Genomic DNA, 15,741 nt, shown 5'->3' on the forward strand with positions numbered 1-15,741 from the left:
GAAAAAAAAAAAAGGTTTATTTTATCAGAGAGCCTCTGAAGGCACCTGGTTTCTGTTGAATATAAAAAAAAAAAAAGGCAGTAAAATGGCAACTGTACAGAGTGCATGACTGGTAGGAACCAGGCAGGGGGAGCAGGGGAGGGACACAGAGATGTGGGGGGAGGAGGCACATGGGGGCAATATGGAAATATTATCAGATGGGACCTCAGACAGACAGTCCTGGCCCCTAGCCACTGCTGGTATATAGGCAGATGAACAGATGGACACACACGCATATACTCTCTCTCTCTCTCTCAGCCTAGCAGTCTCCGCTGCCCTGCTCAAGCAGGGATCAGTCAGAGCCAAGTGTGGGGAGGGGGGGCTGAAGAGGACTTGAGCAGAGGCAGAGCCGCATGCCCTCCCTATATTCTGACCCGCAGGCTCACAATGTCCCCACTGTCCATCCGTAGAGGCTCCCTCCTCGGGGCCTGGACACCCAGGCCCAGAACAGGCCGTGAGAAAGCAGAAGCTGGAGAAAAGAGCAAACCTCCAGACCACCCCTGCCCATCCCTGAAGGAGAAGAAAGGGCGCAGGAACAGGTGGTCAGTGCAGTCCTTCTATCCATCCATGGTCACACAATAGACCGGCACAGGAAGGAGAAGACAGCCCCCAGTGCCAGGCCCAGAGACAGAAAGAAGGCCATGATGGCTCCAGCCGTCTCTGCCTCAGCCGGCTTCACTTTCCTAAAGGCGGGAGGGCAAGGCTTCCTCAGAATTGCCCACACCCCAGCACCCCCAGCATCCCCCCTGCTGATGACCATCCTACTTTCCCACCTCCAGTCTGGCTTTTTTCCCTCTTGGGGGAATGTGTACTGGGACTCATGTCCCCCCTTCCCATGTTTCCACCTGGGGACCCTGGCTGCCCCACCCTCTACCACGACCCCTTCACCTACATGCCCCTCCAGGATCAGGGAGTCTCCTGTTGCCCTCTATTCCTCCACGGGGTGGCCACCACTGGAGCTCTAGACCCTGCCTAATGCCACCCAGGCTCCACTCACTTGGGCCCGAAGCACATGCAGAGACTGGCGAGGTAGCCATTGGAGAAGGCGAAGGCAGCCATGAAGATGATGAACCAGGCATCGTGCTCGAAGACCACGGTCAGGTAGCGGCGGGGCTGGACATTGCACAGCAGCAGCAGGGGCACAAACAACATCCGGGCCAGCACCAGGCTTGGCAGCCAGTGGCTGTCCTTCCCAGGCTACGGGGGAACAGGCGGCGCCTCAGCCTGGGCTGGCCCCCAGCGCTCCATTTGGGGCCCCTCAGGATCTGAACTGGATGTGGTTACCCCTGGGGCAGACTGATTGTGAGGGAGCATGGTTGAGCAATCGCGAGTGCTGGAAATGCTCTGCATCTTGACCTGGCTGGTGATTTTGCAGCGGTGCCTGTGCGCGCGCGTGTGTGGTCATTAAGCCGTACACTTGACACTTGTACAACTTACTATATGGAGATTATATCTTGGTTTTTTAAAAAAGCATGGTCCCTTGACCACCATACTTTCTTGGCTGAGCTCTTCCCTCGCACAGGGGCTGGGTGCCCACTTACCCATGTAAATACAGCCGTGAGGCTCCGGCCCAACCAGTCAAAGACATTGAAAGTCAAGAAACAAGACACGGGAATGAAGTAATCTCCTGGAAGAAGAGTCGAGTCAGGGCTGGTTATTAGGTCCAGAGAGACAGATTGAGCAACTCTAACCCTCAATGGGGCTCAGTTTCCCCAGGTATAAAATGGAGAAGATGCTTCCAGCCCGGGGAAGGGCAAATGGGCCAGGAGAGTTTAGCCGGGGAGACAGAAGCCCAGGCTCCCCCTCTCCCCCACTCCCAAACCTGCTCCAGCCCCGGTCTGCCCCTATCCTGGGAACCCACAGTGTCCTCACCCCAGGCACTGGTACCAGCGATGCTGGACTGGACCTCAGCGGTCACGGCTGGAAACACCCCAATGGTGACCATGAAGATGAAGCAGACAGAGAGAGCTGGGACTAAGATCTGGTGGAAAGGGACCCAGAACCATGTCTTCATGGCGGCTATGCAACAAGGAGCCCAGAATTCCCAACCCCTGGCGCGCGCGCGCGCGCGCGCACACACACACACACACACACACACACACACACACACACGAGAATCCAGGGGAGTGGCCAGTCTCGGGCAGGAAAGGGAGCAGATGAACAGTGCACGGGCTGGGAAGGGCAAATGTAGGAGAAAAAGAGGGTAAGGGGCAGGAGGCAGAACACCCGTGCCCCCACATACACTTCTGAGGATGGATCGGATGGAGTGGCCTTGGTTGGCAGGCTGAGAGCTGGGGGCTGGAACTCTGGACTCCTCTTTGTTTGCTACTGGCTCCTCTCCTGGGGGGGGGGGGCGGGGTGACAGGTTGTGGGAGAATCAAGTTGTGGGGAGGACAGAACAAGAGATGACGCAAACATTCCCCCAAAAGGGCTGGGGTTGGTTGGGGGTGGACACCCCTTACCCGGGGCACAGCCACACCTTAACACCTAGCCCAGACCTCCCAGACCTGTAAATCACGCAACACAGGTCCCAGGGGTCCGGACCTCTCCCAGGAGCCTCAGGTCCTACTACAAGAATCTGAAATTGCTTCCCATTGCCCTCAGACGTTCAAGGGCATCCAGCATCTCCCCTCATTTCACCTTTCCCAGCCTTTATTTCCTATTGCTCCCCTCACCCCAGCCCCAGTCCCTCTGGCTTCTGGCTTATCACTGCCAGCAAATAGGGTACACTCCTTCTTGCCCTCTCTGCCCAGGCCACCCTCTGCAGGCAGGTCATCCTTCACCTCAGCTTCTGCAGGTGATTCTGACCTTTACTGATGAGGTCCAGCTTGGTCTCCTGCTCCCCAGGCCCTTCAAGCTTGAACTGCTGGTAGTAGCGGTAGAATTCCTACCACGTGAGGGACACGGGGGAGGTGGGTTCAGAGGTGGAAGCTCCAGAACTCCCCCTACGTCAGGCTTGGGTCCCAGAACACCACTGGTCCGGAGCCCTGGACTGCCCAACCCCACCTCCACTCCGGCTTTCTGGCTTTTTCCACCTGCTTACCAGTCGGGGCAGGGCCAGGTAACAGACGATGGCCAAAACAATAACCACACAGGCGGTGATAAAGTAGCCGAAGGCACTTTCTGACAGCTCCGAGCCACCTGGGAGGAGCATGTGAGTGATCAGAGGCTCCGTCCGCTCCCTCCCCTCCCCCCACAACCCCAACAACCAGGCGGGCGGGCAGACAGGCGGCAGCACTTACTGGCAATGGCACAGATCATGGCCACCGAGGCAAAGAAGCCCGCCAGGCCCTGGCCACTCATGATGGGGGCAGTGTAGCTGGTGGGCAGGAGGCCAGCCAGACCGAACAGGCTGCCTTGCAGGATGGCGCCGAACGCTGGGGACACGAGGTGGGCATCAGCAGGGGACAGGGAGCAGACTGGGACTTGCTTCCGCTGGGGGCGGCTGGGGGCCCGTGGGAAAACAGGTCCCAGTGGAGTCTTGACACCAAAGGGCCCTCTCTGCCCTGCCTCCCAGCCCTGGTCCGTGCCTGCTCGGGCCGCTGGCGCCCTGACCGCCCACGGCATCCATTTATCCAGAGGGAGGAAGGGGCTCCGTTCCCGGCTGACTGTGGGTCTGAAGGAAGGGTGGGGGGATGTGGGAGGATCCCTGCCCCCTCCCAGCCCCGCTTACAGTTGATGAGAACGATCTTGATCATGGTGAGCACGAAGAAGGGCACGGCGTCCATCTGCACCTTCACCAGGACGGCAGTGATGAAGAACACCACCAGGATGGCCACCAGGGTGCCCAGGATCCGAACGGACTGGGGGATCCTGCCCAGAGGCCGGGGCAGTGAGGCCGGGCGCTCAGCCCAGGGAGAGCGAGAGGCGGCGAGGGGTCAGGCCGGGGCCCCGGGCGCTCACCTCTGGTGCAGGAAAGAGTTAAGGCAGGTGAAGAAGAGCAGGGGCAGCATGGCACACAACGTCATGACATTGTTGAAGACGGCACTGAGCGAGTTCCGCGCCGGGGAGGGCACTGTGGGGGTGGCTGAGGGCTGGACGTCCTTGCTCAGCTCGGCAGTGACCAAGGACATATTCTGGGACTCATCCAGGCGGTTTGTGAAATACTGTGGGGGTTGCAGACAGAAGCCTTGAGACATCTCTCCTGGAGCTCCCAAGTACACGGCCAGGCCCTATGTGCCCCCTGGAGCCCAGTCCCCCCAGTCTCACCCTAGTGGCTGTCATGAAAAAATTCCACGGGAGCAGCGTCCCCAGACCCAGCACGAAGAAGATAAGCCAGACGGCTTTGTACCTGAGGATGGGAGAGGAAAAAGGGGCCCAATGACCCACCATCCCACCCTCCTTCCCAGATCAAAACTAGAAACTCCTCCCTCCCCAACTTTCGGGGTCTCCAGCTGTCGCAGGACACAGGCACCCGTGTTTATGTCCATGTGCCCAAGTCTTCCTATGGATTTATCTGGAAGGGAAAGCATCCTGGGATAGGGAAAAGGGCAGACAAGTCCCCCACGGGTGTGGGGGCAGGGGGAGGACCAGGCAGGGACACAGGACTGAAAGGCATGGCCAAAAAGACCTTGGTTCTCAGCCCCGAAGACTCGGGGGACCCTGCAGGCTTGGGAACCAGTGTGACCCACACATCCGGAGGTGGTTTTGGAAATCCTGCTAAAGGCTGGGGGTGGGCGGGGGAGCGAGAAAGCAAACAAAGTGACTCCCCCCCCCACCGGGCAGGCTGGAAGTGATTATGCCGTCTGGGCAGGCACTGTGTGGCTCCCCAAAGAGGAGTCTGAGGTCAAGAAACTCCCAGACCACTCTGGACCTGGTGGGACAGCAGGGCGGGGTGACTTGGGGTGGCTGGGAAGTGAGCGAGTTGTTTTTTCCCCAGCCCAGACAAAACTAGCTTTGTAGGTCCCACCACACAGGGGAGGCCAGGCGGTGTTGGTTTCGGGCCACTGGACGTCATGCGGGCCGCAGAGAGTAAGTAGGTGCCGCCCCAGCTCCGGCCAGGGAATTGGCCCCGAGCCCCACACCTCAGGGCCTGTGTGGGATGGGCCGGTCTCCCCCAGGCAGCCCTGGGCCCTCCCAACATGGTCTCCCTCTCCCGATGTGTCCGCCATACCCTCCCCACAGCCAACGCCTGCTTTCTTCACAGCGTGGCAGGGACAAAGCCCAAGGCAGGGAAGAAACAGGTCTGGCCAGAGTGCAGGGCCCAGCCTCACACACAGGAAAGCCCAGGTGAGTGCCCCTGAGTGGGTAGGTCCAAGCCACTGCAACTGCAGCGCCCCCCACCGCCCCCCGGGTCTCATACACTCGCAACCTTGAAGAACACAACTAAGCTAAGGACTTGATTCAGAGGCCCAGAATGAAGGGAGAAGCTCCTGGCCAAGGCTGCCCAGAATAGGTCAGAGCAGGGCTGGGCGAGGGCACCAAGGTGCATGGAGAAGGGAGAGGCGTTCAGAAAACAGCTACTGACGGTTCTGACAGGGCCGGCAGCCTGGGAATGGAGGAGACAGGGAGGGACCCAACCTGGGGCCTGTACTTACCAGGTCTCCTTAAATTCCCTCCCATCCAAATAAGCCCCACCTCGATTTCACAGGTGGGAAAACAGTCGCAGAGAGATTGAGCTACGTGCCCGAGGTGCCACCGCCAGAAGTGGCCTAGTTCTGTGGCCTTTTGGCACAGGAGGAAGATGGGATGAGCGGGGGCGAGGGGATGGGGTTGGGGGGCCTGGGTTGAAGGAATTTTGGACCGCAGCATGGCTTCGTCAACTAACTTGGGTCCCAGACTCCTTGGAGAGCTTAAACCAAGCCACAGCCTCTTCCCCCACCTCCACCAAACACATATGTACCATCGTGGTGGTGGGTCTAACTTAAAGGAGTTTATAGATTCCAGGGGTGGGGAAGTGAGAGGAAGGTCAGCTCAAGGACCAGGGTGGGCCAGGGTCATCTGAGGCAGAGGCTCGAGGCCAGGCCGGAGGAAGAGGGCAGTTCTGCCAGATGTGCTCTGGAACGAGGGGTGCCGCCAAATATTTCCCCAGAGTGATGGGAGGAGGAGCTGGAAGCTGCTAGCTGGCGGGAGAGCAACAGTGGAAACACTGAGAGTCCAGGGAGGGGCTGCCACCACCCACCCATCCTGGCCCTCCCCACAGACACCCCAGCTAAGACACTCATGGCCCCCACCCCCCGGGCAGACCTGACTCACAGCTACTTTGCTGGAAGGCCGGTCAGCAGGGGAAACCCCAAATTCCAAAGGACACGGCACCCAGCCCCTTGCAGACCCACTTCCGCTCCCCTGGATCCCCAGCCCAGGTCCCCGTACCTGTCCTGAGGCTGGTGACTGGTTGTCATGGTGATGGCGTTCTCGGTTTTGCCTGGCTGAGTGCTCCCTCCTTCTGGCGCTTGCTGGGGGCAGAAGCAGCGTGAGGCCACGTCTTGGCCCTGCTTCCCCATAGGCCTCTTTAGGCTCTTGTGGGGTAGGCAGCGGGCAGGGCACACAGAGCGGGCAAGATGAAGAGTCCAGAAGGCCCCCCTCCCGGCCCTGCCCCTCGGGACTGCTCAATCTGACCCCTGTGGCCAGTGCTGTCGGCCCCTGCCCGCTCAGGCTCTACCTGGCTCCCAGCCTGGCCACCGCTATTTTTATCCGGCAGCTGAAGCACTTCGTAAGCTGGGAAACAGGAGAGTGGCGAGCAGGAGAGGAGGAGGAGGAAGTATGAGCGAGAGGGAGGGAAGGACTGGCAAAGAAGGAAGGGAAGAGGATGAGAGGGGTCAGGGACTGGACCGATAATGGGAGGGAAGGAGGGACTGGAGGAGGGAAACAGGAGTCAGAGCGAAGAAGAGGGCGAGGGGAGGGGAGGAGGGAGGGCACAAAGCAAACAGATTCCCAGCAGCAGCAGCAGCAGCAGCAAAAGCCACGGGGAAGAGGACTGAAGCCAGAGATGCCTCCCCCCACCGCACCCCCAGGTCCCTCTCTGCAAGTCTGACCTTCACACCCTCTGGGGGAGGGGGCCCTGCACTCATGGCAAGAGTGGGCCCTGGAGAGTCTGTCCCCTCCTGGAGGCACCCCAGACTCCAGCCTCTACGCTTGTGGCACTTTAATCTTCCTTTCCAGTCACTGCCCAAGGGTTTCCTAGTTCCTGGCCAGTTTTCTAGGAAAACACTTCACCATGATGTGGGGACGCAGCCCTTCCCACACCAAGCTTGCCCCTCCCCCGATCCCCAGTGCTGGCCTCAGGGTCACCCCATCCCCCCTCGGTTCCTCTCTGACTCACTCCCAGGCCCCTGTCCTCTTCCCCTTTCGGAGGGCAAACTTGAAGGGAAGGCTGGAGGAGTAGGGGCACAGGCCTGACCAAAAGCTCCTGCCTCCACCCTCAGTATCCCCCTCCTGCTTCCCGCTAGTGGAGGGGAGGCACCCTGGCATCCGATGAGGCATGGAAAGCCAGGCAGGCGTGTGCGGGCTCATCCCCCACGTGCGGGCCGAGCCCTGGAGCCAGGTCTGCTCTTTGGGGTGAGGACTGGCTTCCCCACCCATCTGGGCCCGGGCCTGGGCCAGCACTCACCGGATGCCCAGACTTGCCAGCAGAAGGGTCAGAGCGGAGGGGGCCTGGGCAGTCCCTGGGAGGTGGTCCTAGCTCAGGCTCTGGCAGCAGGCCTTGTCCATGGGCTCCCCCTGGGGAAGGGTCCAGAATGAATAAAGTGGCAGAGGGCGGATGGGGAGAGAACCCCGCAGGCCTTGCTGTGGGAGGGATTGGCCCCATTCTGAGAAGCCTCTTACACACAGACACACACAACCAGGAGATAAAAACTGCTTCTGTAGCTAGCCTGGCAGATAAGAGACACCGCGGTCTCGGTAGGGGAGCTGAGGGGGTGGGGCAGCTCACAGGTACAGCCAGTGCTCCAGGTCCCAGCCTGAGACAGGCAGATGCGGACACATACCAGACACACACCGCCAGGGACCCCCAACACCCTTAATGGGCTTTTCTACCCCTCCCCACAATTCCTTTCAACCCCTCCCTGGGTGAACTCCGAACTCTCCAAAGGCCTTCCTCAGCCCCCCAGCCCACACCTGGTTGCAGGGCTCTCGGGAGATGTAGGGCGGGGACACGAGGAGCACACCCACACGCCTCCAGATGGAGGCAGAGGGCGTCTCCCATTCATCTTTACAACAAATATTGACTGAGGACCTCTGCATGCTAGCCAGGCACTGTTCTAGGCACTGGGGACAGACAGAGTGGTGAACAACAGTTTTTATGTTTTCAAGAAGGATGGGGGCAAGAAGGCTCTACCCTGGGGGGTAGGCAGAGAAGGCTCAAGACTCAGATTTGCTATTAGGTAGCAGGGAGGGGAACTCCCAGCTTCACACCTCAGCACACCCCGTGCTCCACCCCGTGGCCCCCACAGGCAAGATTCCTGGCAGTAAAAAAAACCAGATGGGAGCTGGGGTGGTGAGAATAGAGTATCTCCCCTTCCTTAGTAATATCTGCCAGAGGCTGGGGCAAGTATTCATTTCTGCCCTCTCCCCCAGCTACCCTTCCACGTTCTGTTCATGTTCGCAGCCGTCCCCACCTCAGTCCTGGGCACAGTTCAACTCCAGGGGAGCCTCTCCTCCTGCCCACATCCTGACATTCAGCTGGCCAGCCCAGGTATTTGGTCTTGCCTGCCTTTGCCCAGAAGCAACCAGGGATTTGATACCAGCTCAGAGCATCTGGTGTCCCTGCAGCCATGCCCTGGCCTGCCAGGATGGAACCCTGAAAGTAACCACCACACCGAGCACCTCCCCACCCCCAGCACCTCTCATGCACCCCAGCTTCTAGACACACCTTTGCGGTAGCATCCTATTCTCTACTCCCTGGGGTGGTGTGTGGGGCCAGCCACTACCTGCAGATAGCCCCTCTTGCCCTCACAACCACCCATAAGCTAGTACTAAATTGTCTCCATTGAAGAGATGGAGGAGGCTGAGGTTCAGAGAGGTCGAGTCACTTGTCTAATGTCACAGAGCTAGTGAATGGGTGCACTGGAGTTCCAACTCAATGTGCAGCTTATTCTAGCCCCCTTCTGGGGTGGGGAGGTAGGTATAAAGGCTGCTTCCCAGCTAGCCTTGTATATTGGGAGATGAGGGGAAAAATAGGGTGGTGGCTGAGGTCATCTCCAGCCTGAAAAGAGCTTCAGGTGTAAGGCAACGCCCCCCCCCCCAATAACACACACATCCTGGCACGGAGAACTCAACAGGCAGAAGGGCAAGTGGGACGTTACTGAGAGGAATGCGCAAAGGGGCCGCCGCAAGAAGGGTGAAAGGCAGGGCTGAGACCAGCCCTTACCCACCCCTGCTCCCGCTCCCCCGAAGGAAACCAGGGGTTCTGAGTTAAGGAAGGCTCCTCTCTGGGAGTAAATGAGGATGCGCCCAGGAAGGGGAGGCGAGGAACAGACAGCTCCTTCACCTTCAAGCTACGTGCCCTCATTACCATTCCCCCCACCCGGCGCAGTTACCGGCGCGGCCCCTCTTCTGCACCGACAAGATTCATCGAGATTACCCATCTACTCGCCCGCCCCTTGCGGAGGTCAGCTCGGCGACAGCCGGTTTCAGGCCCAGGAGCCAGGCCGCCCACGCCCCGCTCGGGTCGCGATCTCCGCAGAGTCCCCACGCGCCCCGGCCCCGGCGCGCCACGTGCAGCGCGGCTCCGCACGCTCGGCGCGGGGGAAGCGGGGCCCCCACGCGGCGCTCCCTCTGCGCGCCGCGTAGCTGCCAGGCCCGGCCTCCCTGCCCTCGTGGCGGCGGGAAGAGGCGCCTTCCGCGCCTGCCGCTCCCGGTCCCCTCGGCCCCCCGGCCCCTCGGCCCGGGCAGCACCTGCTAGGAAGGAGTCCTACCGCGCCGAGATCCGCGCGCCCTCTCGGCAGCTTCCCGCGCCCGCTCGAGCACATTCAAACCCGCCCTCCGCTGGGCCCGCCCCGGTCCGCGTCCGCAGCCCGCCCCCCCACACCCGCCCGCGCCGCCGCGGCCCCGCCCCAGCTACTCCCCCCAAACAGCTCCGGACGCGAGCCCCCCCACCCTTCCCCGAGCCGCCGCGCTCGCGCCCCCCCCCTCCCCCGGGGCTGCCTGGCCCACACCTCGAGTTATTTCTGAAGACAGGACCTCTGGGCCGTGCCACACCAAACCCTGCCCCGTTAAACGAGCACCCGGGGCTGAAGGGGTATCATCCCTAGTCTCTTCTGCGCTGGGGGTCCAGAAACTCCTACTGTCCCTGCAGCCAACCCTCTGCTCCGAGCGGGGCGGACTCCCTCCCAGATAATCCGGTAGCACTCCCCCAACCCCCTCCCAAGCCACTTTCTCCACGGCACCTTTTCCCTTTCCAGCGCTCGCTCCCTTTTCAGTGCCACCTTCTGCCATTCGCACCTATCCTGTGCTCCCCCAACCCCCATGCCGAGGGACCCCTCTGTATAATCAGTATAATCCGTGATCTGCATCGTGAGTTTTCCCACCTCGAACACACACAGACCCTCACACCCACACAAACACCACACCAACCTCACCTGGGACTTACAGGGGGATGCGTGTCGGGGCCGGGGGGAGGGGTAGTAGATGGGGTAGAGGCACAGGTCTGTAGGCCCCTCAAGATTCACTCTTTTTTTTTTTTTTTTAAGATTTTATTTATTCATTTGACAGAGGGAGAGACAGCCAGCGAGAGAGGGAACAGAAGCAGGGGGAGTGGGAGAGGAAAAAGCAGGCTCCCAGCGGAGGAGCCTGACATGGGGCTCGATCCCAGAAAGCGGGGATCACGCCCTGAGCCGAAGGCAGACGCTCAACGACTGAGCCACCCAGGCGCCCCACGATTCACTCTTTCTAAATCCAGAACTTTAGAAAAGCTGAGGAAGAGCTGGACACGGTAAGAGAAAAAGCCCCAAATAGCCTTACACCCTGAGTGAATCCTATTGTCCTCAGAGGCAGAGGCCAAGCCTTGCTGAGTCCCCTCCACTGGCTGAGGAGGAAGGGGGTGGGAATGCTGAGGAGTGGTCAGACTTTCTTGCACCTCCAAGGGAGGGGGAATGATTCCCCTCCTTTTGGTTGGCCAGTAAATTGGGGGGAGGGGACAATCAGGGCCCCTACAGCAGCCATCAGCGCTGGAGGATAATCTCACTGCGGGTGAGGTGTGAAGACCGAAAGTCCAATCCAGCACACACCCCCCCTCACCCCAACTACCCAAGAGACCTGTCCCCTGGAGAAGCCATGACATTAATTAACAATTAGCAGGGGCCGCCTGGGTGGCTCAGTGGGTAAGCGTCTGCCTTCAGCTCAGGTCATGATCTCAGGGTCCTGGAATTGAGCCCCACATAGGGCTCTCTGCTAAGCGACGAGTCCGCTTCTCCCTCTGCCCCTCCCTTGCTCATGCTCTCTCTCTCTCTTAAATAAATAAATTAAAAAAAAAAACAACCCAAAACGAAAAACAACCAATTAGCGGTACAACCATTCAGGATGAAGCGGGGTCATACCCTCTTGCCAGGAAACAGACCGGGCCCTGAAGGGAGGGGTAGTTTTTCTACTTAGGATCAGTGAACTGTCCCCAAGCTACTCCAGAAAGGGTGTTCTCAGCCTTCTGGCTCTTCCCACAGAAACATGACACACCAGCATCTCCCAGCCTTAACCAAACAGAGGCAGGAAGAGGGGTATGGGTGGTATTTTGTTAGGCACTGCCCCACGACTTGAGAGCAGCTTCATGTCTGGGTCTACCCACCCCCACTCCCATCCTGTGTTTGTCCAGTCTCTCTCTCTTCCTTTCCCAACCCTCCTCTCCCCTCTTCCTTGGCCCCCCGTCTCTCTCCCCACCTTCGTTTCCCATCTTCGGACCCGTGGGGGTGGCAGGCCTTAGTGGCTCTGCCCCGGCATGGCCAGGCTGGTGGCCAGTGGCTACAGTTGTGTGCAGAGGGGGCTGGAAGGGGAAAGAAACTGGAGGGAAGTGGTGAGGGTCCCAGGCCAGACAGGGGAAGGCTATTTCCTCTCCCCACCCCCGCTGAGGCCTGGCCTGCTCACTAGATGGCAACAGCCAGGACTGTTATTGCTGGAGAGAAGCCCATCTGGCTTTCACCCTGCCTGGGCCCCCAGCCAGCATCCACGCCCCTTCGGAGCCCTTCCCTGACCAGAGATGGTTGCTGGGTGCCAGGGCCCTCTGCTGGACAGCCTCAGGGCCTCAACTCACACGAGTCTGTGCGGGGAGTTTTTCTGGCCAGGCCCGGCCAGTCCTGTCACCCACTGCCCTGTCTTATGTCTTTCTCCCTCAGGCCCCTGGCACAGGAGTCGGGTGAAAGGGCCAAACCAGCTGCAGCCCCACCCCTCCCCCACTCTATTTGAGGCTGTCGCTTGCCCCAGACCGACTCCCTCCTCCCCGATCTAGGCCCCAAGTCTGCCCCACCACCTCACACACGGTCCACTCTCCTCAGCCTGTGTCCATCTGTGTTTGCTGGAAGTGCATTTGCTTGGCTTGGCTGCTTGTCACCAGCACCTGTCTCATGACCCTGCGTCCACTCTGTGTCAACGGCCTTGTGGCAGGGCTGGGGCCAGGGAGAGGCCAATGAGGCACTTGCCTGAGATGCAAATTTTAAGGGGGCGCCAAAAAATTCAGAAATCAAGATAAATAATATTTTACTGCGATATTTTTAAAAAATCAAAGTTAATGCAAAAAAAGATATGATGAACAAAACATCCACATTTAAAATAAAGACAGGATCCAGCCCTCTCAGGGCCAGACTCATCTCACTTCCCTAACTTTCCTAGTGGGTGTGAACTCGAGGGTGAGAACGAGGGTCAAGGTTCAAGACTTGAGGTTCACTACGTCTGGGTTTGGTCTTCCCAGCCTAATCTCCCAGAACTCTGCCCCTACCCTTTGCTCTGGGCAGGTCTTTGACCTTGGGGGCATCTGTATACGGTTGGGGTGGCGCAGAGGGGGTGGAGGAGTCGGGGGACGGGGTGGCCTTCAAAGTACGAGAAAAGCATCCCCTCCGCCGAAACCGCAGAGCCCGAACCCCCTCGTATATGCCCCGCCCAGCCCAACTGGGGCCCCAACCCCACCCCCACCTCTCTCCGCCCCGCCCCGCCCCGCCCCGCCCCGCGGGGCGCGTGGGAACCGCGCAGCCCCCGCCCCACCTCCCAGCGGCCCGCCCCTGCTCTCCGCACACCTGCCGGATTTGGAGGAAGACGACGAAACTCCCCCTCTGGTCCCCGTCCTGGCCTCCTCACCTTGGGGCTGGGGCCACGGCCGGAGTTCGCAGCCCACGCCGGGTCTGACCGGTCTCTGCTGCCGGCGGGACAGGGGCTGCAACCGGCTACGCCGGCGCCCGCCCCGCGCTCCGCGCGACCTGCTCTGTCCCGCCCCGCGCGGCTCGCGAGCGAGGAGCGCTTTGGGAGGCCGGCGGCATGGAAGGCCGCGATCAGACGGAAGAGAAGGCGCCTGTGACCCCGGAGGGGAACGGGGTGAGGGGACCGCGAGCTGGAACCCCCTTCACTCCGCCCCTTCTCCCGGTCGCCTTCCCGAGAGGGGCGAGCACGTGCACTGGCTTTAGAGGACGCCTGGAGGAAGCAGATGGTGCCGAGGGGTGGCGAGGCCAGGGTCTGGCGGAAAGCCCCGCGGGGCCGGGGTGGGGGCGCACAGCTCTGGCCTCACTTCTTCCCCCGGGGCCTCCCTTCTGACTTGGTGGGGACCGGATGCGGGTCCTCAAAGAGGCCCGCATCCCCCATTTTTCCCTTCTGAACCTACAGCCCGAGACTCCTGGAGGGGGGGACGGAGGACTATTGTTTGGGAACAATAAGCAAATTATCCGGAGGCTGAATGCAAATGAATCTGACAACTCTTATTTGACCCCTTAGGAGCTGCTCTTTGGGGAGGCGGAAATAATGAGGTGAATGCCTCTGGTCGCTTCCACCCCCACCCCGCCTAGATCTCTTCCGGGACACTGTGCCCCTCAGGGGAAGCATTCCTACACTGCTCCCCTGGGTGGCTGCCGGCAGCGTCCCTTAGCAAACAAATCTCCCTCTTCCCACACCACGAGGTGAGGAGAGTCTCCAGTCTGGCTCAAGGACGTGAGGTTTTTCTCCTTACCTTGAGCTGGCCAGCCAGACCTCCAAACTGGACCCAAGACTGCTGGGTCACAGTGTGACATACTGACTGAAGTTACACAAGAGAAACAACCTCCAGGAGATGAGGACTGCGGGACAATGGGATAGGAAGCAAAAGGAACCCTTGAGTGGTTTCCCCACCCCCTGGCCACGTTAGACTCTCTCCCTACTTAGGAGCATAGGAGCTGCGTAGGTGACACAACTTTCAGTGGCATCCCAAGAACTCAAATCAACAAACGTTTATTGAGCACCTGCTGCATGCTGGGCTTTGGGGCAAGACTGACTCCCTAGGGAACCAAGGTCCTGTTATTTCAAGGTAAATCCTGAGTCTGGAAGACAGACCGTCTAGGTTAAAATCTCACCTCTCAGGTACATTGTCAGTTACCCCTGGGTAAGCACTGCCCCTGACTGGACCTCATGTCACCTTTTGGGGTTGGGGGAGGAGAGTCACTTCCTCCCCTCCCTAGAGCCAGATGTGATTAGGAAAGGTGTCTTGGGAGGAGGAATTCAGGGAGGGGTAATGATCAGTTTCCTGCTCGATGCTGGGCGTCCTTCCAGACATTCCTGTTGGGAGTGGGGAGGCGTTCCGGGTCAGACCCTTCTTGTGCTCAGCCCCCCACCATGTCTTCCGCACACTGGGTAGGCTGCGCTCAGTGATGGTGCCAGGACTGTCATACTCCAAAAGAAAGGCTTTCGATGAAACGGCCAATATCAGGGATCCCAGCCTCATTTGGGGGGAGCTAGCCTCTCCCTCCTCTCCTGGCCGGCCACTCTGGAGGCCTCCTCAGCGTCGGGCGGGCGTCTCTGGCTGAGGAGGAACAGCACACAGCCCAGCAAGGCCTCTCGAACATCCTGCGAGCCCAGGCGGCGGGCCAGTTGACGCAGCAGGGGCAGGAGGCGCCGGCGGGCCATGCGGGCGGCAGGCAGCAGCAGGCGGGACAGCAGCGTTCGCAACAGCAGTGGCAGCAGTGGAGCGGGCATGGTTGGCTCAGGGACTGTGGAGGCAATCCAGACTCTAGGCTTGCCCCTTTCCTGCTCCATCCTCACCTGGCAAAAACTTGGGATGGGCAGGCTTCCCCCCTCCACTTCAGTTTCTACCCTTCTGGTCCCCCCACCTCAATTCATGGCTCATTTTTGCTTTCCAGAAGCCCTTTCTCTTGGCAAGGTAGCTGGGGCAGGAGGGTTCTTACCATAGCGCAGATGAAGACACCGAGCCAAGGCAAGAGTAAAGCTGGGGCTAGGACTTACAGTTTGCCCTTCCCAGCCTCCAGGGGCTCCTGCTATTCCCTAGATCCCCCTCCCACTCCTTGAGCTGCCCCCCCCCCAACAACCATTCACACCCGCAGTCTCCCTGGCAATCCCCAAATCTTCTCAATCTGGCAGTTCTTCCCCAAGCAATTTTAAGTTTTCTTCTGAGTGCCCTTGATCCACCCTGACCTGACCCTTCCTACCGTCCCAATCCCCCGCACCCACCGATCCGCAGCAGCTCTCACCAGTCAGAACTGTTGCTCAGAACGAATCCCTGGCACAGAGGGGCACAGCCTCACTGGACACTACCCGGCTGCCCCAGCAAGCTCAGCCCCACCCTAGGACAGCTTGCCTGGGTGGGGG

General features: G+C 59.9%; 2 protein-coding genes across 6 annotated transcripts; both read right to left on the reverse strand.

Annotated features, from left to right (window-relative positions):
- On the reverse strand, positions 1 to 13,404 carry SLC29A1 (solute carrier family 29 member 1 (Augustine blood group)). 5 transcript variants are annotated; one of them, XM_087857066.1, is made up of 14 exons: positions 13,255 to 13,404; positions 7,589 to 7,698; positions 6,352 to 6,434; positions 4,249 to 4,330; positions 3,943 to 4,145; positions 3,713 to 3,852; positions 3,282 to 3,416; positions 3,083 to 3,180; positions 2,848 to 2,926; positions 2,282 to 2,379; positions 1,912 to 2,020; positions 1,581 to 1,666; positions 1,037 to 1,236; positions 1 to 722 (listed from the first exon to the last, which is right to left on the reverse strand). In XM_087857066.1, the coding sequence occupies exons 3-14, from the start codon at positions 6,378 to 6,380 to the stop codon at positions 611 to 613; spliced, it is 1,371 nt and encodes a 456-aa protein (XP_087713192.1). In that variant the 5' UTR covers positions 6,381 to 6,434; positions 7,589 to 7,698; positions 13,255 to 13,404; the 3' UTR covers positions 1 to 610. The 5 variants fall into 5 exon arrangements, with proteins under 5 accessions (XP_087713192.1, XP_045657376.2, XP_045657385.2 ...); XM_045801420.2 differs by lacking the exon at positions 13,255 to 13,404 and adding an exon at positions 13,194 to 13,212; XM_045801429.2 differs by lacking the exon at positions 13,255 to 13,404 and adding an exon at positions 9,874 to 9,976.
- An 831-nt stretch (positions 13,405 to 14,235) lies between these two features.
- On the reverse strand, positions 14,236 to 15,741 carry MYMX (myomixer, myoblast fusion factor). The gene is made up of 2 exons (XM_045805094.2): positions 15,624 to 15,741; positions 14,236 to 15,125 (listed from the first exon to the last, which is right to left on the reverse strand). The coding sequence occupies exon 2, from the start codon at positions 15,109 to 15,111 to the stop codon at positions 14,857 to 14,859; it is 255 nt and encodes an 84-aa protein (XP_045661050.1). The 5' UTR covers positions 15,112 to 15,125; positions 15,624 to 15,741; the 3' UTR covers positions 14,236 to 14,856.

The sequence above is a fragment of the Ursus americanus genome, chromosome 29 (genome assembly GCF_024610735.1).
Source record: "Ursus americanus isolate L20-20 chromosome 29, mUrsAme1.1.p, whole genome shotgun sequence".
Classification (NCBI taxonomy): Eukaryota; Metazoa; Chordata; class Mammalia; order Carnivora; family Ursidae; genus Ursus; species Ursus americanus.

What these genes read in the sequence shown, in the direction of transcription:
- SLC29A1 (XM_045801411.2), bottom strand. Translation starts at nt 7,049, where the DNA reads ATGAGTGCAGGGCCCCCTCCCCCAGAGGGTGTGAAG. An exon ending in AGTCACCAGCCTCAGGACAG is followed by an intron (nt 4,331 to 6,351) that starts GTACGGGGACCT and finishes TCCCATCCTCAG; the next exon opens with GTACAAAGCCGTCTGGCTTA. An exon ending in GCTGGACCTCATCAGTAAAG is followed by an intron (nt 2,380 to 2,847) that starts GTCAGAATCACC and finishes CCCCCCCCCCAG; the next exon opens with GAGAGGAGCCAGTAGCAAAC.
- MYMX (XM_045805094.2), bottom strand. Translation starts at nt 15,111, where the DNA reads ATGCCCGCTCCACTGCTGCCACTGCTGTTGCGAACGCTGCTGTCCCGC.